The sequence below is a fragment of the Somniosus microcephalus genome, unplaced genomic scaffold (assembly GCF_052327205.1).
Source record: "Somniosus microcephalus isolate GS21.2 unplaced genomic scaffold, FLI_Smic_1.0 unresolved_chr2, whole genome shotgun sequence".
Taxonomy (NCBI): domain Eukaryota; kingdom Metazoa; phylum Chordata; class Chondrichthyes; order Squaliformes; family Somniosidae; genus Somniosus; species Somniosus microcephalus.
The window spans coordinates 80,824,209-80,849,738 of record NW_028225180.1 but is presented as its reverse complement, the minus strand read 5'-3'; the positions used below and the strand labels follow the sequence as shown (position 1 = coordinate 80,849,738).

The following is a 25,530-nucleotide window of genomic DNA, read 5'->3' as shown; positions in this document are numbered from 1 at the left end:
CCTTAATAATAGAATTTTCCCTACTACTGATGTCAGGCTAACTGGTCTGCAGTTCCCCGTTTTCTCTCTCCCTCCTTTCTTAAATAGTGGGGTTACATTTGCTACCTTCCAATCCACAGGAACCGTTCTAGAATCTGTGGAATTTTGGAAGATGACAACCAATGCATCCACTATCTCTGTAGCCACTTCTTTCAAAACCCTAGGATGTAGGCCATCAGGTCCAGGGGATTTATCAGCTTTCAGTCCCATTAATTTCTCCAGTACTACTTTTTTACGAATACTAATTTCTTTCAATTCCTCATTCTCGCTGGAGCCTTGGTTCTCCACTATTTCTGGGAAATGTTTTGCATTTCTTCTGTGAAGACAGACACAAAGGGCTGGATTTTCATTGAGGAGTTGGTAGGGGGCGTGACTACAACTTTTGGGGTTGTAGTCCCGCCTCCATTGAGTTCTAGCCAACCCACGTGATTTAGACTTGATTGACCGTGTTGAGCCCACCCAGCAGGCCAATTAAGGGCCACCTGGCAATGGGTGACATCACAGATTGACATTTCATCTGTCAAGACTTTTTGACAGATGAAATATCAGCTTTTGACAGCTGTTTGAAGCTGTCAAAAGCTGACAATCTGTACTGCAGGTTAATTCCTTCCTCTCAGGATGATTTAGAGATCTCCCCGGAACAGAAAGCTGAGGCTGCAGATTTTGACAGCTACCGGCCATTCTGCTTTCTGTGCCGGTGAGATGAGGGACTCCCGAGACCTGAAGGAAGGAAGGCTGTAAAGGTAAGTAAAACTTCTTTAAACACTTTACACAGACCAAACACACTTACCTTTGCACTCATGCACTCATCACTCACCTGAACACCGGACATCTCGACCCCTCCAAGCCCTTCATCCCGACGGCCCGCCTCGCTAACTTGGCGTGGTTTGGAGCCGTCGGGAATCCCACATTTCAACAATGAAAATAGGGATTAGGCTAAAAACTGCCTGTTAACAGGCAGTTAATTGGCACTAATCCCCTTCCCACCTCAGGGAGGCGGGTCCCAGTACGGGGCGGGTACCCGCCTCCTTTGAAACTGGCATGGAGGTGGGTTGGGGACGGGATGGGGTCGGGATCCCCAATTTGGGGATTTTAAAACCCCCCCACGCCTCCAATCCCGACTCCACGACCCAATGAAAATCCAGCCCTAGGTATTTATTTAATTTCTGTGCCATTTCCTTATTCCCCATTATAATTTCTCCTGTCTCAGCCTGTAAGGGACCCACATTTACTTTTGCTAATCTTTTCCTTTTTACATACCTATAGAAGCTTTTACAGTCTGTTTTTAAGTCTCTCACTAGTTTATTCTCATATTCTGGTTTCCCTTTCTTTATCAATTTCTTGGCCCTCCTTTGCTGAATTCTAAAATCCTTCCAATCCTCAGGCTTACTATTCTTTTTGGCAACATTATAAGCCTCTTCCTTTGATCTAATACTATCTTTAACTTTTCTCGTTAGCCACAGATGGACCACTTTTCCTGTGGGGTTTTTGTGCCTTAAAGGAATGTATATTTGTTGTAAATTATGTATTAATTCTTTAAATGCTAGCCATTGCATGTCTTCCATCATAATGTAGTTTCCCAATCTACCTTAGCCAACTCGCCCCTCATACCTACGTAGTTTGCTTTGTTTAGATTTAAGACCCTAGTTTCGGATTTAACGAAATCACTTTCAAACTCTGTATAAAATTCTATCATGTTATGATCACTCTTCCCTAAAGGCCCCTTTACTGCAAGGTTATTAATTAACCCTGTCTAGTTTGCACAATAAATGGAAATCAACTGAATGGCGGAGCAGGCTAGAGGGGCTGAATGGCCTCCTGCTGTTGCTATGAATGCAACTCTGCTCCTTCTCAATGCATATTTTGGCAGTTCCTCCTTCGTTTCTTTAAACACCGGCCCTCTGGTAACAGTGCACCATTGCCTCTGCCCTTGGTCCCAATCCCAAAACAAGAGGGTGCAAATCTGCAGTGAATGTATTCATTGTCAACCCTGAGCTCTTGCGGCCTCCGTAGTGGTGTGTTGCATTTCTGCTGAGAAGTTTTTTTTTTGCATTTTTCACCCACTCTCTAATCCGAAATGTGAAGCTTTCGCGGAAGCAGGTCTGAGAGCCGCCAAAAAAAGAGAACCCCAGACACCGATCGATTGCACCGAGAGAGAGGAAAAGGTAATCGCAGGAGAGAAGCTTTGGGGGTCGGGGAAGGGGGGAAAGTCACCAAAACAAAAAGCCCCATCAGATGTTTGTCAATAGCAACAGGATAAGAGGGCTCCAAAAGTGAGAGACTCGGCGTCCCAGAGAAAGGCGGAGGGGGGAGAGGCGACCATGTAAACCTCGGGGGGGGGGGGGGGTGTATATGTTTTTTGAAGGCATTTGAAAGCCTAGTTTCCGCGTCCCAAGCGAATGAAACTGACTATTGCAACATTGTAGCCGAAATTGACAAGGAATTTGCAACATCGCATCTGCAAGCGACGAGGAATTGGCAACATTGTATCTGAACCCGACAGAGGAATCTGCAACATTGTATCTGAAATCGGCCGCGGAATCTGCAACATTGTATCTGAAATCGACCGAGGAATCTGCAACATTGTATCTGAAATCGACCGAGGAATCTGCAACATTGTATCGGAAATCGACCTAGGAATCTGCAACATTGTATCTGAAAACGACCGAGGAATCTGCAACATTGTATCTGAAATCGACAGTGGAATTTACAACATTGTATCTGAAATCGACAAGGAATTTGCAACACTGTATCCCACAAGGAATCTGCAACCCCCGCCCAGGCCCGAAATTGACAAGAAGAATCGACAGGATCCGCGTCTGAAATTGATCAGGGGGTCGCCAGCCTTGGGTCTGAAATTGACAAGCGGTGTGCCACACTGTGCCCGCCCCCTCCCTCAACCTTACCCTTCCCCAACCCCCCCGCCATTTGACATGTTCTCAAAGGATCTTGTCTCCATTGCAATATATCTGCCACTCAGAGACTGACATTGCAACCCCAGATATTCGAGCCTGAACATTATTTTTGGGGGAAATCATTTTATCGAACTGAAGCAATGGACGACAGCAGGGAGGAGGAGAGTTGCACCTTGAAACACGAACTTAAAAATGGTGAGTTGCAAATGTGTGTGTTTTTTTTTGCCAATAGGACACGATTGCAGCTTGACCAGTTTCCCCCCTTATTTCAATATTCACCTCCTCTCCTGAAGGTTTTGGGGGGGGAATGGCTTGTGGCCAGGTATGCATGCACCCCTACCCTGGTCATGAAGTTATTTCTGTGTGTGGGCGCGGAGGGAGGGGGCATCATCGCTGAGCTCCAGTCTTGTTCTTCCCATATCTGAACGTACACTTTTCCAGTATCTTAGAAACTTACGGCACAGAAGGAGGCCATTCGGCCCATCGTGTCCGTGCCGGCCGACAAAGAGCTCTCCAGCCTAATCCCACTTTCCAGCTCTTGGTCCGTAGCCCTGTAGGTTACAAGTGCACAGCCAAGTACTTTTTAAACACGATGAGGGTTTCTGCCTCTCCCACCCTTTCAGGCAGTGAGTTCCAGACCCCCCACCACACTCTGGGTGAAAAAATTTCTCCTCAATTCCCCTCCAATCCTTCCCCCAATTACTTTAAATCTCTGCCCCCTGGTTATTGACCACTCTGCTAAGGGAAATAGGTCCTTCCTATCCACTATCTGGGCCCCTCATAATTTTATACACCTCAATTAAATCTCCCCTCAGCCTCCTCTGTTCCAAAGAAACGTGTTGGGGAATGAGGGGGTTTGTTCGCTGGACAGCTCTGGGAAACTGAGATTAATAGGAGGTCCACCCTCATCTCTTGCTGCCATGAACTTGGATCAACTAACTCATTACAAGACCACAGTCAACAAGGGACTTTCCTCATCTGTTTGATTCCGTGCCAAACAGATGTTCAGCCAATCAGGGGATTACCTATTCTTGCAAACTTTTATCTCTTTTTAATGATTTGAGCACAAAAATCTAGGCTGACGCTCCCAGTGCCAGTGCTGAGGGAGCGCCGCACTGTCGGAGGGGCAGTACTGAGGGAGCGCCGCACTGTCGGAGGGGCGGTACTGAGGGAGTGCCGCACTGTCGTAGGGGCGGTACTGAGGGAGCGCCGCACTGTCGGAGGGGCAGTACTGAGGGAGCGCCGCACTGTCGGAGGGGCGGTACTGAGGGAGTGCCGCACTGTCGTAGGGGCGGTACTGAGGGAGCGCCGCACTGTCGGAGGGGCAGTACTGAGGGAGCGCCGCACTGTCGGAGGGGCAGTACTGAGGGAGTGCCGCACTGTCGTAGGGGCGGTACTGAGGGAGCGCCGCACTGTCGGAGGGGCGGTACTGAGGGAGCGCCGCACTGTCGGAGGGGCAGTACTGAGGGAGTGCCGCACTGTCGGAGGGGCTGTACTGAGGGAGCGCCGCACTGTCGGAGGGGCAGTACTGAGGGAGCGCCGCACTGTCGGAGGGGCAGTACTGAGGGAGCACCGCACTGTCGGAGGGGCAGTACTGAGGGAGCGCCGCACTGTCGGAGGTGCCGTCTTTCAGATGAGATGTTAAACCGAGGCCCCATCTGCTCTCTCGGGTGGACGTAAAAGATCCCACAGCCACTATTGGAAGAAGAGCAGGGGGATTTTCTCCCCAGTGTCCTGGGTCCAATATTTATCCCTCAACCATCACTAAAAAAACAGATGATCTGGTCATTATCACATTACTGTTTGAGGGAGCTTGCTGTGCGCAAATTGGCTGCCGTGTTTCCTACATTACAACAGTGACCACACTTCAAAAAGTACTTCATTGGCTGTGAAGCGCTTTGGGACGTCCGGTGGCCGTGAAAGGCACCATATAAACGCAACTCTCTTTTAAAAAAAATCTTTTTATGCTCTTGAGTTGTATGGGCACTGATGAGGTTCAGTTTATTGGCTGACCACAGAGTATAGGACTGGACATGCCCCCCCCCCCCCCAGATCAAGCAGGTTCCCTTCCCGGGAGTTGCGATGTTCCGACAATCCAGCAGCTTTTTCATGGTCGTTTATTTTTCCCCTGGTCCCAGCCCCATAAATGGCCTGGTGGGATTGGAACTCACAGCCTCCCCTGGCAGGCGGCCTCTCTGTTGAGATGGGAGCTTCTACCTCTGGTTGCTGGTCCAGTCCATTAGCCACTGGGCCACAGTGCCCTCGCAACACAGAGGAGGAATCAACCTGCAGTCTGTGCAGATGCTGAATGAAAAAGACATGTAAGACTCCCATTTCTCCAGCACCTTTCACCACCTCAGGGCGTCCCAAAGCGCTTCACAGCCAATGAAGTACTTTTTGAAGTGTGGTCACTGTTGTAATGTAGGAAACGCGGCAGCCAATTTGTGCACAGCAAGCTCCCACAAACAGCAATGTGATAATGACCAGATCATCTGTTTTTTAGTGATAGTTGAGGGATAAATATTGGCCCCAGGACACTGGGGAGCACTCCCCCTGCTCTTCTTCAAAATAGTGCCCGTGGGATCTTTTACATCCGCCTGAGAGAGCAGACGGGGGCCTGGGTTTAATGTCTCATCTGAAAGACGGCTCCTCCGACAGTGCAGCACTCCCTCAGTACTGCCCCTCCGACAGTGCAGCGCTCCCTCAGTACTGCCCCTTCTGACACCGCAGCGCTCCCTCAGTACTGCCCCTTCCGACAGTGTGGCGCTCCCTCAGTACCGCCCCTCTGACAGTGTGGCGCTCCCTCAGTACTGCCCCTTCCGACAGTGTGGCGCTCCCTCAGTACCGCCCCTTCGACAGTGTGGCGCTCCCACAGTACTGCCCCTCCGACAGTGCGGCACTCCCTCAGTGCCGCCTCTCCGACAGTGCAGTGCTCCCTCAGTACTGCCCCTCCGACAGTGCGGCACTCCCTCAGTACTGCCCCTCCAACAGTGCGGCGCTCCCTCAGTACTGCCCCTCCGACAGTGCGGTGCTCCCTCAGTACTGCCCCTCCGACAGTGCGGCGCTCCCTCAGTACTGCCCCTCCGACAGTGCAGCACTCCCTCAGTACTGCCCCTCCGACACTGCGGTGCTCCCTCAGTACTGCCCCTCCGACAGTGCAGCGCTCCCTCAGTACTGCCCCTCCGACAGTGCGGCGCTCCTTCAGTACTGGCACTGGGAGTGTCAGCCTTTTTAAAATTCATTTGCCGGATGTGTGCATCGCTGGCAAGGCCAGCATTTATTACCCATCCCTAATTGCCCTTGAGAAGGTGGTGGTGAGCCGCCTTCTTGAACCGCTGCAGTCCGTGTGGTGAAGGTGCTGTTAGGGAGGGAGTTCCAGGATTTTGACCCAGTGACGATGAAGGAACAGAGATATATTTGCAAGTCGGGATGGTGTGTGATTTGGAGTGATGCCTGGATCTTGTGCTTGTGTATCTGGAGTGGGGCTCGAAGCCATGACCTTCTGATTGCGAGGCGAGAGACAGAGAGAGATACCCACTGAGCCAAGGCGGGCAGAATCGGGGGGGGGGGCCGGTTGGTGGGTGCTGCCCTGTGGCTGGCGGTGAAACCCTTAAAAGTGCCCCCACCCTCTCTCCTTCAGTGCCCTCCCCTGGCAGGCCGCCTCTCTGTTGAGATGGGAGCTTGGACCTCTGGTGCTAACTAAACGTTATTCCTGGGCACTGGGGCCCAATCCTTTAGCTCGTACCCTGCTTGCTGTCTGGGTTCACACGTGGGGGAGGTTGTCTGCTGGTTGTGGAACTGCACCCCAGCACGGGATCAGCGGCTCCAGGCGAGAGAATCGAGAGCAAGGCTGCCGCCCGCCAGCTTAATGTCTGGCAGTTCAGTGGCTGGTGGGGCAGCGGGTGTGGGCACAGGGGGGGGGGGACGGGGGGAGATCAGTTGGAGTGAGAGCAGCAGCCGACGGTACGATTGGATTCTGGGAATCTTGGTGCGTGCTGAAAGTCAGAACCTAAGAAATAGGAGCAGGAGTCGGCCATTCAGCCCCTCGAGCCTGCTCCACCATTGAATAACACCACGGCCGGTCTACGAACTGGACTCCACTTTCCTGCTAAGCTGCATATCCCAACAGGGGGCATTCCGGCAATGGCGGATTGAGGGGAAAAAAAGATTATCCGTCGGGGCACAACAGAGCATTTGAGTTTAGGGCGAGGATTATGAGTAAATACCCAGTCAAGTCCACCTGTACCGTGACTCCGCCTGTGAGTGGGGACCGCCTGTACCGTGACTCCGCCTGTGAGTGGGGACCGCCTGTACCATGACTCCGCCTGTGAGTGGGGACTGCCTGTACCGTGACTCCGCCTGTGAGTGGGGACCGCCTGTACCGTGACTCCGCCTGTGAGTGGGGACCACCTGTACCGTGACTCCGCCTGTGAGTGGGGACCGCCTGTACCGTGACTCCGCCTGTGAGTGGGGACCGCCTGTACCGTGACTCCGCCTGTGAGTGGGGACTGCCTGTACCGTGACTCCGCCTGTGAGTGGGGACCACCTGTACTGTGACTCCGCCTGTCTGTGGGGACCGCCTGTACCGCGACTCCGCCTGTCCGTGGGGACCGTCTGTACCGCGACTCTGCCTGTCTGTGGGGACCGCCTGTACCGTGACTCCACCTGTCCGTGGGGACCACCTGTACCGTGACTCTGCCTGTGAGTGGGGACCACTTGTACCGCGACTCCGCCTGTGAGTGGGGATCGCCTGTACCGTGACTCCGCCTGTGAGTGCGGACCGCCTGTACCGTGACTCTGCTGTGAGTGTGGATCGCCTGTACCGTGACTCCGCCTGTCTGTGGGGACCGCCTGTACCGTGACTTTGCCTGTCCATGGGGACCGCCTGTACCGTGAATCTGCCTGTGAGTGGGGACCACCTGCACCATGACACCGCCTGTGAGTGGGGACCGCCTGTACCGTGACTCCGCCTGTGCCGTGATTCTGCCTGTGAGTGGGGACCACCTGTACCGTGACTCCGCCTGTGAGTGGGGACTGCCTGTACCGTGACTCCGCCTGTGAGTGGGGACTACCTGCACCGTGAGTCTGCCTGTGAGTGGGGACCACCTGCACCGTGACACTGCCTGTCCGTGGGGACCACCTGTACCGTGACTCTGCCTGTGAGTGGGGACCACTTGTACCGCGACTCCGCCTGTGAGTGGGGATCACCTGTACCATGACTCTGCCTGTGAGTGTGGACCGCCTGTACCGTGACTCCGCTGTGAGTGGGGATCGCCTGTACCGTGACTTTGCCTGTCCATGGGGACCGCCTGTACCGTGACTCTGCCTGTGAGTGGGGACCACCTGCACCATGACACCGCCTGTGAGTGGGGACCGCCTGTACCGTGACTCCGCCTGTGCCGTGATTCCGCCTGTGAGTGGGGACCACCTGTACCGTGACTCCGCCTGTGAGTGGGGACTACCTGTACCGTGAGTCCGCCTGTGAGTGGGGACCACCTGTACCGTGACACTGCCTGTCCGTGGGGACCACCTGTACCGTGACTCCGCCTGTCCGTGGAGACCGCCTGTACCGTGACTCCGCCTGTGAGTGGGGACCGCCTGTACCGTGAGTCCGCCTGTGAGTGGAGACCACCTGTACCGTGAAACTGCCTGTCCGTGGGGACCACCTGTACCGTGACTCCGCCTGTCCGTGGAGACCGCCTGTACCATGACACCACCTGTCCGTGGGGAGCGCCTGTACCGTGTGTCCACTTGTGAGTGGGGACCGCCTGTACCGTGAGTCCGCCTGTGAGTGGGGACCGCGAGGTGTCAGTTGCACCTCATCAATCACACATTCAACAGTATTAGGGATGCCCTCTGCGAGCATGTGACTGACACTGTGTCCTTGAGCGGGCGGGGCAGTCCCCGTCCCCTGATTAGCGCTCGGCTCCTCAGCTACTGGCTGGCCTCCCGTACTCCCGACTGTTGGAGCCCAGACTGAGCAAAACCGCGAGGGGCGAGTCTGACCTCATCCTCGCCCAGTTTCGACACCCTTCCCATCAGGGGTCCACCAGCAAGCGATCAAGAGCAAGGCTCCCCTCTTATTGTGCGGGTTAGGTTGATTGGCTATGATAAATTGACCCTTAGTGTTAGGGGGATTAAATACGTGGGGTTACAGGGATAGGGTGGGACATGTGTTGGTGTAGGGGTTACGGGGATCGGGTGGGACATGTGTCAGTGCAGGCTCGATGGGCCGAAATGGCCTCTATCTGCACTGTGGGGTTTCTGTGATTTCTGTGATTTCTGATTATTCCGTATTAGTTGTGGCTCAATGTGTAGCTCTCTCTCTCTCGCCTCTGAGTCCCAAGGTTCAAGTCCCACTCCAGAGACTCGAGCACAGAAATCTAGGCTGGCACTCCCGGTGCAGTACTGAGGGAGCGCCGCATTGTCGGAGGGGCGGTACTGAGGGAGTGCCGCACTGTCGGTGAGGCAGTACTGAGGGGGCACCGCACTGTCGGAGGGGCAGTGCTGAGGGAGCGCCGCACTGTCGGAGGGGCGGTACTGAGGGAGCGCCGCATTGCCGGAGGGGCGGTACTGAGGGAGCGCCGCACTGTCGGAGGGACGGTACTGAGGGAGCGCTGCACTGTCGGAGGGGCAGTACTGAGGGAGCGCCGCACTGTCGGAGGGGCAGTACTGAGGGAGCGCCGCACTGTCGGAGGGACGGTACTGAGGGAGCACCGCACTGTCGGAGGGACGGTACTGAGGGAGCGCTGCACTGTCAGTGGGGCAGTGCTGGGGGAGCGCTGCACTGTCGGAGGTGCCATCTTTCGGATGAGACGTTAAACCGAGGCCCTGTCTGCCCTCTCAGGTGAACGTAAACGATCCCGCACCCGCTATTAGAAGAAGAGCAGGGGGAGTTCTCCGCAGTGTCCTGGGGCCAATAGTTATCCCTCAATCAACATCACTAATATAGATGATCTGGTCATTATCACATTGCTGTTTGTGGGAGCTTGCTGTGCGCAAATTGGCTGCCGCGTTTCCTACATTACAACAGTGACTACACTTCAAAAAGTACTTCATTGGCTGTGAAGCGCTTTGGAACATCCAGTGTTCCCTCAGTACTGCCCCTCCGACAGTGCGGTACTCCCTCAGTACTGCCCCTCCGGCAGTGCGGCGCTCCCTCAGTACTGCCCCTCCGACAGTGCGGCGCTCCCTCAGTACTGCCCCTCCGACAGTGCGGCGCTCCCTCAGTACTGACCCTTCGACAGTGCGCCGCTCCCTCAGTACTGCCCCTCCGATAGTGCGCCGCTCCCTCAGTACTGCCCCTCCGATAGTGCGCCGCTCCCTCAGTACTGCCCCTCCGACAGTGCGCCGCTCCCTCAGTACTGCACTGGGAGTGTATCCCCTCAGTGCCTCTGTATTCTCTCCATGTGTCAGTCTGTTCCCTGGGGTGTGTGCATTGTAATCGTGGTGCTGTCAGGTGAACTGCCTGCTGGCAGCTATGAGTCATGCTGCCTTTGTGTGAAACTAGGTGGGTCGGAGTTGGGCAATGTGAGAGATGCCTGGCAGCTGCAGTCACTGGTCTGGGCTGGTCCGCCGGGCCCCTCCTTCCACTGGTGCTGACTAAGCCCCCGGCACCCACTCTCCGGGAGGGGCACGGGAAGTGAAGGAGGCGCCTTTGGGCATTACCCTGGCCCCAACATCACCTGATTTAAAAACTTTCTTTCGTTCGATCTTCCTCTGCTTCCTGCCCTGAAGGCCAAGCCTCTCGCTGAGTGCCAGTAAAGAGTCAATTGGCCGTCGGCTATTTGGCAGTGGGGGGCATCACTGCCCAGCCTGATCCCGTCCTCGCCCACGGGGCATCGTCCAGCAGCGGGTGCTGGGTAGCAATCCAGATTGGGACCCCAGTCTACCTTCACCCACCCTATCGCAGGGGTGCTGAGGCCAATTTTCGGCCCATTATCCCCGTCTCAGCTCAGGCCAACTGACCAGGGATTGAAGGTGAAGCACCCCCTGGTCTGTAGAGGGGTTTTGTTAAAAATTCTCTTGAGAAAAGGCTGCAACATTCGAGGCACAGAGCGCACAGGTTCCCTCGCACATTCTTTCTCTCTCTCTCCTCATCCCTCATAGGCTCGTTCAATCGCTCTCCCCCTCCCTCTCACGTTCTCTCTCTCCCCCTCCCTCATTCTTTCTCTCTCTCTCTCTCTCTCCTCATCCCTTGCAAGTGCATGCTCGTTCTCCCCATCGCTCAATAACGTGCTTTCTGCTTCCCCGAGGTTCGGCCCGGTCCCCGAGGTTCGGCCCGGTCCCCGAGGTTAGGCCCAGTCCCCGGAGTTAGGCCTGGACCCCGAGGTTCGGCCCGGTCCCCGAGGTTCGGCCCGGACCCCGGGGTTAGGCCCAGTCCCCGAGGAGAGGATCGGTCCGGTCCCCGAGGTTCGGCCCGGTCCCCGAGGTTCGGCCCGGTCCCCGAGGTTAGGCCCAGTCCCCGGAGTTAGGCCTGGACCCCGAGGTTCGGCCCGGTCCCCGAGGTTCGGCCCGGACCCCGGGGTTAGGCCCAGTCCCCGAGGAGAGGATCGGTCCGGTCCCCGAGGTTCGGCCCGGTCCCCGAGGTTCGGCCCGGTCCCTGGGGTTCGGCCTGGACCCCGAGGTTAGGCCCAGTCCCCGGAGTTAGGCCTGGACCCCGAGGTTCGGCCCGGTCCCCGAGGTTAGGCCCGGTCCCCGAGGTTAGGCCCGGACCCCGGGGTTAGGCCCGGTCCCCGAAGTTAGGCCCGGTCCCCGAGGATCGGTCCGGTCCCTGGGGTTAGGCCTGGACCGGAGATTAATCTTTAATTCCTAGAGACTCCAGGGCAATCCCGGCGGGTTGGGAATTCTAGCCAACAGCAGCTGACCTCTCCATTTATATAAATAAAGTTCGGCACTGGCAGCTCTCCCACTGCTTCCCGACCATTTAAAAACAAGAGCCCAATTATACTCCAGGTGCTTGAGGCAGTATTTACAGGCTCCAGTGAGTTGCCACATGAATAAGCCCTGCTCCAAAACACAGGCTTAAATCCTTTGGGAGGGAAAAATCACCGTGGTGAGTTGTTTATAGAAAACCCTTGATTCCCCTGCCGTAACTCTCCCGTCGAAGCCCATCCCTCCAATCCCCCAACTCTCCCATCGAAGCCCATCCCTCCAGTCCCCCAACTCTCCCATCGAAGCCCATCCCTCCAGTCCCCTAACTCTCCCATCGAAGCCCATCCCTCCAGTACCCTAACTCTCCCGTCGAAGCCCATCCCTCCAGTCCCCTAACTCTCCCGTCGAAGCCCATCCCTCCAGTCCCCTAACTCTCCCGTCGAAGCCCATCCCTCCAGTCCCCTAACTCTCCCGTCGAAGCCCATCCCTAAAGTCCCCTAACTCTCCCGTCGAAGCCCATCCCTCCAGTCCCCTAACTCTCCCGTCGAAGCCCATCCCTAAAGTCCCCTAACTCTCCCGTCGAAGCCCATCCCTCCAGTCCCCTAACTCTCCCGTCGAAGCCCATCCCTAAAGTCCCCTAACTCTCCCATCGAAGACCCAGAAGTGAGTTACAGGCTGGATGCCAATCAGGTTCGAGGGGTTTATGTATAGAATAACAGATGCCCTGGAGTGAGCCATGGGCTGGGACAATGGAGTTCTTGAGAGAGCAGATGGGGCCTCGGTTTAATGTCTCATCCGGAAGACTGCCCCTCCGACAGTGCAGCACTCCCTCAGTGCAGCCCCTCCGACAGTGCGACGCTCCCTCAGTGCAGCCCCTCCGACAGTGCGGCGCTCCCTCAGTACTGCTCCTCCGACAGTGCGGCGCTCCCTCAGTACTGCCCCTCCGACAGTGCGGCGCTCCCTCAGTACTGCCCCTCCGACAGTGCGGCGCTCCCTCGGTACTGCCCCTCCGACAGTGCGGCGCTCCCTCAGCACTGCCCCTCCGACAGTGCAGCGCTCCCTCAGCACTGCCCTTCCGACAGTGCGGCAAGGAGTCACACAGCCACCGCAGGAGACGGGCCTGTGATGACAGACGAATCCCATGGTTGTGTGTGCATGTGACTGAGACTCCGCTCTCTAACTCTTGTCTATGTTTCCCCTTTTGCAGCTAACTTAACAGGACACTCGGAGAAGGTGGGGATGGAGAACTTCGAGTTACTAAAGGTGCTGGGGACAGGAGGTGAGGTCCGTGCCGGGAGAGATAACAAACGGCCATTGGCCACAATCTGCTTGGGCAGGTTGTTCCTCGGGCAATGTCTCCCCTCTCGGGGAAGAGGAGGAGAAATTTCTTGACGTATCACGTTCCAGGAATGATGCTCAGGCCCAGGTAGCTGGGATGCGTCCCGCACTGAATTCCTATCCTGTGCCGTTTCAGGGGTTCTGTCTAATCCGAGGTTGAATGAGAAAAAAGAAATCGCTTTATTAAATTTATGGCAATATTATGTTTCGTTGAATTTAAGCTCCACTCCATCATCGGTGATCTGACTGGAAATGGTAAATGATTCTGATTGTCAACACATGCTGTACCAGTCCCAGGAGTGTTTGATGGGACAGTGTAGAGGGAGCTTTACTCTGTATCTAACCCGTGCTGTACCTGCCCTGGGAGTGTTTGATGGGACAGTGTAGAGGGAGCTTTACTCTGTATCTAACCCGTGCTGTACCTGCTCTGGGAGTGTTTGAGGGGACAGTGTAGAGGGAGCTTTACTCTGTATCTAACCCGTGCTGTACCTGCCCTGGGAGTGTTTGATGGGACAGTGTAGAGGGAGCTTTACTCTGTATCTAACCCGTGCTGTACCTGCCCTGGGAGTGTTTGAGGGGACAGTGTAGAGGGAGCTTTACTCTGTATCTAACCCGTGCTGTACCTGCTCTGGGAGTGTTTGAGGGGACAGTGTAGAGGGAGCTTTACTCTGTATCTAACCCGTGCTGTAGCTGCCCTGGGAGTGTTTGAGGGGACAGTGTAGAGGGAGCTTTACTCTGTATCTAACCCATGCTGTACCTGCCCTGGGAGTGTTTGATGGGACAGTGTAGAGGGAGCTTTACTCTGTATCTAACCCGTGCTGTACCTGCCCTGGGAGTGTTTGATGGGACAGTGTAGAGGGAGCTTTACTCTGTATCACTGGAGTTTAGAAGATTAAGAGGGGATCTCATCGAAACTTATAAAATTCTGTCAGGCCTGGACAGACTAGATGCAGGAAGGATGTTTATGATGGCCGGGGAGTCCAGAACCAGGGGTCATAGTCTAAGAATAAGGGGTAAGACATTTAGGACTGAAATGAGGAGGAATTTCTTCACCCAGAGAGTGGTCAACCTGTGGAATTCTCTGCTGTGGTGTATGTAACCTGTTCCACCTTAAGAGAACTACCTTAAGAGATGTACTACTTTCTCTTGGCTGCTGTATACTGTAATACCGGTGGTGACCACACCCGGTATATAAGTGTTGTGTAGGGATTTGCTGGGCAGTTCAGCCCTGACCTCCGAATAGTAAAGACCTGTTAAAAGTTATTCTTGTTGTCTGTGTCCAGTGATTGATCATAAGCATAACTGGGACACACAGACTCAACAGTGGCGACGAGTCCGATCTTACCCTGCGGCAGTTTTACATCCAAGGCAGCTTCGTCCTCAGAACGGGCGTCGAGAAGAGGCATCCGCCCTCATCATCCTGCTGAGCACCATCGCACGGGAGGCATCGAGAACCCGGGTTAAAAAGAAAAATTCTGACCACGAAGCCCTCCATCAGCGACAGGCAGTGATCATCCCTTCTACCACGGCGGTGGGTAAGCCGATCAGCGACACGAGCAGAAAGTCGGCCGCGTTGGCTGTGGAGTAGGGGAGGGAAAACGGAGGAATAAGGGCGGAGAACTCGACCACGGCCGGTAAAAAGGGCCGGGCTGCAATCGAGGCCGAGAGGCGCAGCGACTGGGGCAGCTTAAGGCACGAGAGCCGCGGAGAACTCAAACGCAGCTGGTGTAAAGGACCGGGCTGCAAGCGGGGCTGCGAGGCAAAGCAGCGTCGGGGAATTGAGAACCGCTGGGGAGGCGAGAACGGCAGCAGCACGGCAATCGCCATTGCAGCCAGCGGGGGAAGAAGGCAAACGCGGGAATCCGCCATTGTAGTCGGCGGGGGAAGAAGACGAGCGCGGGAAAGACCGCCAAGCATGGGAAGCCACCATTTTAGTAGGCGGGGGAAGAAGACAAGCGCGGGAAGCCGCCATTTTGAGAAAAAGAAAAATTTAAAAACTTGCAAGGATGCCTAAACATGGGAACATTAATACCTTTGAAAACGATATCGAAGATTGGACCACGTATGTAGAACGCATGGAAGTTTATTGTAAAGCAAATAAGGTACCAGATGATGAGAAAGCACTAACCTTATTAAGCTCAATGGGTGCGAAGACATACAGGCTATTGAAGCACCTTCTATCACCAGATAAACCGGCGGATCAGACTTTCGCGAATATTGTTACTGTCCTGAAAAATCATTTAAACCCCACGCCGCTGATGATAGTGGAACGATTTAAATTTTACAGAAGAACACAGCTGAAAGACGAAAGCAACGCTGAATTTTTAATTGAACTGCGTAAGCTATCAAAGCACTGTCAGTTTGGAACAGGACTAGCAGATGCGCTGAGAGATAAATTTGTGTGTGGATTGTTAAAAGAAGGAACACAAAAGCGACTGCTTGAGGAGAATGATCTTACGCTTGATAAAGCTGTCACTATTGCAGCATCGCAAGAAGCCGCAGCGAGAGGCACGGCGGAAATGCAGCTACGGTCACTGGAACTCAGCACCAATCAAATGGTCTTGGGTACAGTAAAATGTTATCGTTGTGGAAAGACAATGCACGATCAGAACCAGTGCTGGTTCAAAAATCAGGAATGCAGAAAATGTGGCAGGCTTGGTCACATAGCTAAAGTATGCCGGTCAGGAAAGAAGACCAGCAACAAAAAGTCACCGCAGGAAAAGTACAGAAAGGTACACAAAGTGACAGAGAACAGTTCGAACGAACAGAAGTCAGATTCAGACTCCAGCAGTAATGAACTGAGTAGTCTAAGAGTACACAATGTTGGTAAGGAAGCAGACCTCCAAACAATTTGGGTCACACTTCAGATAGCAGGAGTCCAAGTGAAGATGGAATTGGACACTGGATCGGCATTGACGGTCATGAATAAGCAAGATTACAAAAGGTTATTCCCACATATTCCCCTACGGGATACGGAGATTGTATTGAAAACATACACGGGGCAAAGAGTATACCCCATCGGGAAGATAGAGGTAAAGGTGGTCCACAAGGGCAAAGAAAGCCGAGGAATGGACTTATGTGCTACCTGAGAGAGGTCCACCACTACTGGGACGGGAGTGGATTAGGAAAATAAATATGGACTGGCATTCCTTAAAAGCACTAACGGTAGATTCCGGTACAAAAGATGTCAAACCTAAACGATTGTCCAGAATATTGGACGATGCTAAAGAGGTGTTCCAACAGGGACTGGGAACACTGAGAGGAATTACGGCAAACATCAAGGTTGAAGAACATGCAAACCCGAAATTTTTCAAAGCCAGACCGGTTCCTTATGCGATACGACCTGCTGTGGAAGCTGAGCTGGAAGGGCTAGAACGTTCAGGAGTACTGTCTAAGGTAGACTGGAGTGAGTGGGCCACGCCCATTGTTCCCGTCATGAAGCGTTCATCGAGCAACAAGCCGGGGGAACCGGGGAAGGTTCGCATCTGTGGAGATTTCAAGATCACTGTTAATCCGGTGCTTCACACGGTGCAGTATCCGCTTCCACGGATTGAGGATATCTTCGCTTCGTTGTCTGGCGGGAAACACTTCACCAAGATAGACCTGGCGCAGGCGTACTTACAGATGGAAGTTGAGGAAGAGTCACGCCAGTATCTCACGATCAACACGCATAGAGGCTTGTATCGGTATAATAGACTGGTTTTTGGAGTGGCATCGGCTCCAGCAATTTGGCAGAGGGCCATGGAGCAGGTATTACAGGGAATTCCAGGCACACAATGTTACCTGGACGATATTCTGATTACAGGAGATGATGACGAGGAACACCTTGCAAATTTGGAACTGGTGCTCACCAGATTGAAAGAATATGGACTTCGAGTTAATCGCCAGAAATGTGAGTTCTTTCAGAAGCGGATCTCGTACTGTGGTCATGTCATTGACCAGGAGGGGCTCCATAAGTCTCCTGACAAGATCGAAGCTGTTGTGAAGGCTCCCGCTCCGGATAATGTATCCCAGTTGAGGTCGTTCCTAGGGTTGATTAACTATTACCATAAGTTTCTGCCAAATTTATCCACGGTGCTGCACCCGCTGAACGCTCTTTTGCAGAAGGGAGTACCATGGAAGTGGAGCGAGGACTGTAAGAGGGCCTTTCGCAAAAGCAAGGCATTGATCACCTCAGAGGAAGTGTTGGCTCACTTCAACCCAACGCTGCCTATTCGTTTGGCTTGTGATGCTTCTCCATATGGTATTGGGGCAGTACTCTCACACAAGTTGCCAAATGGCCTGGAGAGGCCAGTCGCGTTCGCATCCAGATCATTGACCTCCGCTGAGCGCAACTATGCTCAGATAGATAGGGAGGCTCTCAGCCTTGTGTGGGGAGTAAAGAAGTTTAATCATTATCTGCAGGGCCAAAAGTTTACGCTTCTGACAGACCACCAGCCGTTGGTATCCATTTTTAACCCTAAGAAGGGTGTTTCGGTGATGACAGCACAGAGACTCCAGAGATGGTCCCTTTTCCTAGGGGCACATCAATATCAGATTGAATTCAAAGGTACAAAGCAGCATGGTAATGCTGATGGGCTGTCGTGCCTGCCACTACCTACAGAGGAGGAGGCACCGACAGTTGGCCCTGTTGAGTTATTTCACTCGACCATCATCGAATGTTTACCAGTCACCAATGCAAGTATTGAAAGAGAAACCAGGAACGACCGACACTGTCCCGGGTCTACGAAGTGACAGTGAAGGGATGGCCAGCACATGGTGATCCACTGTTACTGGCATTCTCAGCAAGACGAGAACAGCTGTCCGTCTGTCAAGGAACATTGATGTATGGAACAAGGGTGATTATTCCTCCTAAGTTAAGAGAGAGAGTTCTAAAGGAACTGCATGAAGGTCATCTGGGGGGAGTCAAGATGAAAAGCCTTGCTAGGGCTTATGTGTGGTGGCCGGGTATCGACCAACAGATAGAGGATCTGACGAAAAGCTGCTCAGGGTGCCAAAAAGTGCAAAATGCACCTCCGATTGCACCGCTGCATCCATGGGAATGGCCTTCAACCCCATGGCAACGTGTACATATTGACTTTGCTGGTCCATTCATGGACTCCATGTATTTAATTGCGGTGGACGCACATTCTAAATGGCCAGAAGTGATTAAGATGACTACCACTACCTCGGAAAAGACGATCGCGGTGCTAAGAACGATATTTGCAAGAAATGGATTGCCAGAACAAATATGTTCAGACAACGGACCGCAGTTCGTATCAGAAGAATTCCAGAAATGCACGAAGAAGAATGGGGTGAAACATTATACCTCTGCCCCATATCATCTGGCTACAAACGGGTTGGCCGAGAGATTTGTACAAACGTTCAAAAAAGCAATAAAGGCCATGAGCGAAGATCAGATTCCACTACAACACAAGGTGGACAAATTCCTACTGGCATATCGAAACGCCACTCATGCAGTGACAAACCAAAGTCCTGCCATGATGTTCTATAACAGGAGGTTGTGGTCCAGGTTGGACTTGTTAAAACCAAATGTGCGGAGGGAAGTTGAAAACAAACAGTTCCAGCATATAAATAACAAGACCACTCGGAGTTTCGAAATAGGACAACCAGTGTTAGCCCGGGACTATAAAAATGAGAAATGGCAATCTGGAACAATTCGGGCCAGACAAGGACCTCTGATGTACACGGTAGATATTGGTGAAAATGTAATACGGCGTCATGCTGACCAACTGGTAGAATCGAGAACAAGGGTCGAACCCATGGTTACGGCAGAGACAACCGTGGAAGAAGTTAGTGAACCTGAAGCATCTACCTCAGAAGTGAATGTACCTGATGATGATGTCCAATCCATAAGAGACCAACTAGATGAGTCACCCCAGCAACGAGAATCAGAGACCCCTGAAAGGCGTTATCCAACTCGAATCAGGAGGCCTCCTAAGAGACTGAATCTTTGAACTGTTTTGCATGAAGTTGTATATATATATATATGTTATGTTAAATGGGGATATAACTGTTAAGCTAAAAAGGGAGGATTGTGGTGTATGTAACCTGTTCCACCTTAAGAGAACTACCTTAAGAGATGTACTACTTTCTCTTGGCTGCTGTATACTGTAATACCGGTGGTGACCACACCGGTATATAAGTGTTGTGTAGGGATTTGCTGGGCAGTTCAGCCTTGACCTCCGAATAGTAAAGACCTGTTAAAAGTTATTCTTGTTGTCTGTGTCCAGTGATTGATCATACGCATAACTGGAACACACAGACTCAACATCTGCCACAGAGGGCGGTGGAGGCCAGTTCATTAAATATATTCAAAAAAGAGTTGGATATATTTCTTAAGGCTAAAGGGATCAAGGGATATGGGGAGAAGGCAAGGACAGGGTACTGAATTTGGATGATCAGCCATGATCTCATTGAATGGCGGAGCAGGCTCGAAGGGCCGAATGGCCTACTCCTGCTCCTATCTTCTATGTTTCTATGTATCAAACCCGTGCTGTACCTGCCCTGGGAGTGTTTGATGGGACAGTGTAGAGGGAGCTTTACTCTGTATCTAACCCGTGCTGTACCTGCCCTGGGAGTGTTTGATGGGACAGTGTAGAGGGAGCTTTACTCTGTATCTAACCCGTGCTGTACCTGCCCTGGGAGTGGTTGATGGGACAGTGGGTGAAATGGAAAACATCCTATCCCTCATCCTTAAGAGCACACAATTCACATCTAACTTTACTTCGCGTTTCCGCATCGCTTCTGTTTTTTGAAGTAGTGAGTTAATCGGAACTTCAACTTGATCCGGGAACGTGAGTTCAAATCCCACCTCGGCAGCTGGGGAATTTAAATTCAGTTAATTAAATTAACCCGGAATAAAAAGCTAGTGTCAGTAATGGTGACCATGAGGCTTCCGGATTGTCGTAAGAACCCATCTGGTTCACTAATGTCCTTTAGGGAAGGAAATCTGCCGCCCTTACCCGGTCTGGCCGGTGTGTGACTCCAGACCCAGAGCAATGTGGTTGACTCTTAACCGCCCTCTGAAATGGCCGAGTGAGCCACTCAGTTGTAACAAACCGCGACGAGAAACACCTTCACCACACGAACTGCAGCGGTTCAAGGCAGCGGCTCGCCACCACCTTCTCGAGGGCAACTAGGGATGGGCAATAAATGCTGGGCCGAGCCAGCGACGCCCACATCCCATGAACGACTGAAAAGTGTGGCGTGATCAAAAGGGTGTGACCGGCCTGTGCTGAAGCTAATAGTAACTTTCAAAAAGGGAATTGGAGAAATATTTCAAAAGGACTTTGGGGCAAGAGTGGGATTATTTGGACACTGAAATGAATCTTGGCATTCATGAAAGAAAGACTAATGCTGAGCGGCCTGCGGGTGGCGCTGTCCAGGGAGAGTATAAATACTCGGGCACGGGCCCAGTTTGCGCAGGACATTCTTAACAGGAACTAGTGAAGGACACAACTAGACCTCCATGTTGTAAAACAGTTGATTAAAGCTTTGTTTAATGCTTAGACGAAGTGCCTAGTAGTTTTCTTACCTCTTTCAAAGAGCCGGTTAAGGGAACGATGGGCCGAACGGCCTCCTCCTGTGGCGGGGTTATCGGGCAAGGGGGCTCCCGAAGGATTTAACGTTGGATGTTTCTGCCCACGCAGCCTACGGGAAGGTCTTCCTGGTGCGCAAGGTGAGCGGGCACGACATGGGCAAGTTGTTCGCCATGAAGGTGCTGAAAAAAGCCTCCATCATCCAGAAGGCCAAGACCACGGAGCACACGAAGACGGAGCGGCAGGTGCTGGAGCAGATCCGCCAGTCGCCCTTCCTCGTCACCCTGCACTACGCCTTCCAGACCGACGCCAAGCTCCACCTCATCCTTGGTAAGGAGCGCGCCCGCGGTCCGGCCGAGCGCGCCAGGCCAGCGCCCATCACCCACCCAACCCCGCCGCTACGGGTAGCCCGGCGGGTAACAACTCCCCACCCACCAATCCCAATCCAGTGCTGAGCCACACCGATCTGGGGGGAGTGAGACTAAGAAATAGGAGCAGGAGTCGGCCATTCGGCCCATCGAGCTCCACCATTCAATAAGAGCATGGCTGATCTTCGACCTCAACTCCACTTTCCCGCCCAATCCCCATATCCCTCGATTTGTCTAGAGTCCAAAAATCTATCATCTCAGCCTTGAATATGCTCAACGATTCAGCCTCCACAGGCCTCTGGGGTAGAGAATTCCAAAGATTCACCACCCTCTGTGTGAAGAAATTCCTCCTCATCTCAGTCCCAAAAGTCCGAGTAATCGGATTGCTCTTTCGAGCTGGCTCCGACACGATGGGCCGAATGGCCTCCATCATTCTATGGTCAGGAGGGTCCCAGTGAGTTCAGTCCCCCAGACGATGCTCAGTTGGCTGTGGTGGGCCTCCCTGCTTCGACTCAATGCCCCTGGGGTAGGAAAGGGGAACAATCAGCCATGGTGCCCAGTGTAGAGGGAGCTTTCCTCCGCATCTAACCCGTGCTGTACCTGCCCTGGGAGTGTTTGATGGGGACAGTGTAGAGGGAGCTTTACTCTGTATCTAACCCATGCTGTACCTGCCCTGGGAGTGTTTGATGGGACAGTGCAGAGGGAGCTTTACTCTGCATCTAACCCGTGGTATTGCTGCCCTGGGAGTGTTTGACGGGGCAGTGTAGAGGGAACTTTGCTCTGTATCTAACCCCGTGCTGTACCTGCCCTGGGAGTGTTTGATGGGACAGTGTAGAGGGAGCTTTACTCTGTACCTAACCTGTGCTGTACCTGCCCTGGGAGTGTTTGATGGGACAGTGTAGAGGGAGCTTTACTCTGTATCTAACCCATGCTGTACCTGCCCTGGGAGCGTTTGATGGGACAGTGTAGAGGGAGTTTTCCTCCGCATCTAACCCGTGGTATACCTGCCCTGGGAGTGTTTGATGGGACAGTGTAATGGGAGCTTTACTCTCTATCTAACCCGTGCTGTACCTGCCCTGGGAGTGTTTGATGGGACAGTGTAGAGGGAGCTTTACTCTGTACCTAACCTGTGCTGTACCTGCCCTGGGAGTGTTTGATGGGACAGTGTAGAGGGAGCTTTACTCTGTATCTAACCCATGCTGTACCTGCCTTGGGAGCGCTTGATGGGACAGTGTAGAGGGAGCTTTCCTCCGCATCTAACCTGTGCTGTACCTGCCCTGGGAGTGTGTGATGGGACAGTGTAAAGGGAGCTTTACTCTCTATCTAACCCGTGCTGTACCTGCCCTGGGAGTGTTTGATGGGACAGTGTAGGGGGAGCTTTACTCTCTATCTAACCCGTGCTGTACCTGCTCTGGGAGTGTGTGACGGGACAGTGTAGAGGGAGCTTTACTCTCTATCTAACCTGTGCTGTACCTGCCCTGGGAGTGTTTGATGGGACAGTGTAGAGGGAGCTTTACTCTGTATCGAACCCGTGCTGTACCTGCCCTGGGAGTGTTTGATGGGACAGTGTAGAGGGAGCTTTACTCTGTATCTAACCCGTGCTGTACCTGTCCTGGGAATATTTGATGGGACAGTGTAGAGGGAGCTTTACTCTGTACCTAACCCGTGCTGTACCGCCCTGGGAGTGTTTGATGGGACAGTGTAGAGGGAGCTTTACTCTGTATCTAACCTGGGCTTATTTCACCGTTGCCCAGACTATGTGAGCGGGGGCGAGATGTTCACCCACCTGTACCAGAGAGACCACTTCACCGAGGCGGAGGTTCGCATCTACATCGGGGAGATTGTTCTGGCCCTGGAGCACCTGCACAAGGTAGGTGTAAACCCTGGCCTTTGCTGGCCGTGTAACAGGATGCGATCCGGAAAGGCCCCCCACACCCCACACCTGTCCGAGGATCTCAATCCCCCACTGGAGTCATCGCCCCCCCAGGGTTTGATTCTCTGGTGAGTCCGAGACTGCAATGGCGGCGGGGGCTGCCCCAGCATGGCGGAAGCTCTGGGCTCTGACCTGCGTCTGTTTGTGAGGTGGCCCGTCGCCGCGATGCCTCCCTTGGTTGAATGTCAGTCGCGGGGCAGCCTAGGACAAACGGGAGTAAAACGCCGGAGACGTTACAGGGCAAATTCCCAGATTCTGACCCAGGAAACGATGAAGCGATATATCCAGCCTTTTGCGTGGTTATGGCATTTAAATATTCTGGGGGTGAAAATCTTTTTTAACCAGAAAACCTCTCGTGATTCAGTGATGCTGCAGTTTTTCCATCAGTTAGGCTTTGGGGAAAGAGCAGGGGGAGTGGGAGTATGGAAAAAAAAAAGCTTAGTTAGAATGATACCAGAACTGAGAGGTTGTACCTATCAGGAAAGATTGAACAGGCTGGGGCTCTTTCCTCTGGAGAAGAGAGGGCAGGGGGCGGGGGGTGACCTGATAGCGGTATTTAAAGTTATGGAGGGGTTTGATACGGTGGCCTTCGTGAGGATGTTTCCGCTTGTGGGGGAGACCAGAACTAGTGGCTATAAATATAAGATCGTCACTAATAAAGTCCAAAGATGTGCGGGTTAGGTTGATTGGCTATGATAAATTGACCCTTAGTGTTAGGGGGATTAAATACATGGGGTTACGGGGATCGGGTGGGATATGTGTCGGTGCAGGCTCGATGGGCCGAAATGGCCTCTATCTGCACTGTGGGGTTTCTGTGATTTCTGTGAAATCCAATCGGAAATTCAGGAGAAACTTCTTTACCCAGAGAGTGGTGAGAATGTGGAACTCGCTACCACAGGGAGTGGTTGAGGCGAATAGTATCGATGTGTTTGAGAGGAATAACAACAGAAAATGCTGGAAAAACTCAGCGGGCCAGGCAACATCTGTGGAGAGAGAAACAGTCAACGTTTCGGGTCGAAACCCTTTGTCAAGACTGGAAAAGCACAGGAAATGAAATAGATTGAAAGGCCGGGCCGGGAGAGAACAAAAGAGAAGTGAAGAGACATTAAGAGGTATTCAAAACCAGACGAGATGGTGATCGGACTAGTGGAGACAAAAGACGGCTCTAGATGAGGTGTGAAATGCGCTGGCAGAATGGGAGACAGCTGCCATGTGGGAGAGAGAAAAAAGGGGGGGAGGGCCAAAACAAAGGTGTGGATAAAAAATATAAGTAAAAATGTAATGGGGGCCGAGGTTATGATCAGAAATTGTTGAACTTGATATTGAGTCCAGAAGGCTGTAAAGTGCCTATCTCGTCTCGTTTTGAATACCTCTTAATGTCTCTTCACTTCTCTTTTCGACCCGAAACGTCGACTCTATTTTCTCTCCACGGATGTTGCCTGGCCTGCTGAGATTTTTCAGCATTTTCTGTTGTTATTTCGGATTTCCAGCATCTGCAGTATTTTGCTATCGTACTAGCATTTAAGGGGAAGTTGGATAAACACATGAGGGAGAAAGGAATAGAGGGATACGGTGATGGGGTGAGATGAAGAGGGATGGGAGGAGGCTCGAGTGGAGCAGAAACACCGGCACGGAGCAGTTGGGCCGAAGGGCCTGTTTCTGGGCTGTGAATACTGTGACTATGACTATAAACACGGAAAACATTCACAAAGTCAGGCCTCTGCCTGCGTCTTAATCATAGAATGGTTACAGGACAGAAGGAGGCCATTCGGCCCATCGAGCCTGTGCCGGCTCTCTACAAGAGCACTTCAGCTAGTCCCACTCCCCCGCCCTTTCCCCGTCACCCTGTGAATCTCTTTCCTTCAGGTACTTATCCAATTCCCTTTTGAAAGCGGTGATTGAATCTGCCTCCACCGCCCTTTCAGGCAGCGCATTCCAGATCCGAACCACTCGCTGAGTAAAAAAGTTTTTCCTCAGGTCGCCTCTGGTTCTTTTGCCAATCACCTTAAATCTGTGTCCTCTGGTTCTCGACCCTTCCGCCAATGGGAACAGTTTCTCTCTACTCTGTCTAGATCCCCTCATGATTTTCAACACCTCGATCAAATCTCCTCTCAATCTTCTCTGCTCCAAGGAGAACAACCCCAGCTTCTCCAGTCTATCCACGTAACTGAAGTCCCTCATCCCTGGAACCATTTCTGCCCCCTCTCTAAGGGCTTCACACCCTTCCTAAAGTGCGGTGCCCAGAATTTGACACAATACTCCCGTTGGGGCCGAGCCAGTGTTTTATAAAGGTTCATCATAATTTCCACACTTTTGTACTCTATACCTCTATTCACGAAGCCCAGGATCCCGTATCTTTTTTAACCACTTTCTCAACCTGCCCTGCCACCTTCAACGATTTGTTCACACATACCCCCAGGTCTCTCTGTTCGTGCACCCCCTTTAGGATTGTACCCTTTAGTTTATATTTCCTCTCCTCATTCTTCCTACCAAAATGTATCACTTTGCACTTTTCTGCGTTA

At 52.8% G+C, this 25,530-nt stretch overlaps 1 protein-coding gene across 3 annotated transcripts in view; it reads left to right on the top strand.

Annotated features, from left to right (window-relative positions):
* Positions 1-1,983: 1,983 nt before the first annotated feature.
* LOC147092893 (ribosomal protein S6 kinase alpha-5-like) overlaps positions 1,984-25,530 on the top strand; it is a 39,986-nt gene continuing 16,439 nt past the window's right edge. The window contains exons 1-4 of one of the 3 annotated variants that reach the window (XM_085976174.1): positions 1,984-3,149; positions 13,036-13,107; positions 20,819-21,037; positions 22,830-22,945. In XM_085976174.1, coding sequence (XP_085832300.1) covers positions 3,095-3,149; positions 13,036-13,107; positions 20,819-21,037; positions 22,830-22,945 — 462 coding nt within the window. In that variant the 5' untranslated portion in view covers positions 1,984-3,094. The remainder of the gene's footprint in view (positions 3,150-13,035; positions 13,108-20,818; positions 21,038-22,829; positions 22,946-25,530) is intronic. The other 2 variants (XM_085976173.1, XM_085976175.1) reach the window with 2 other exon arrangements.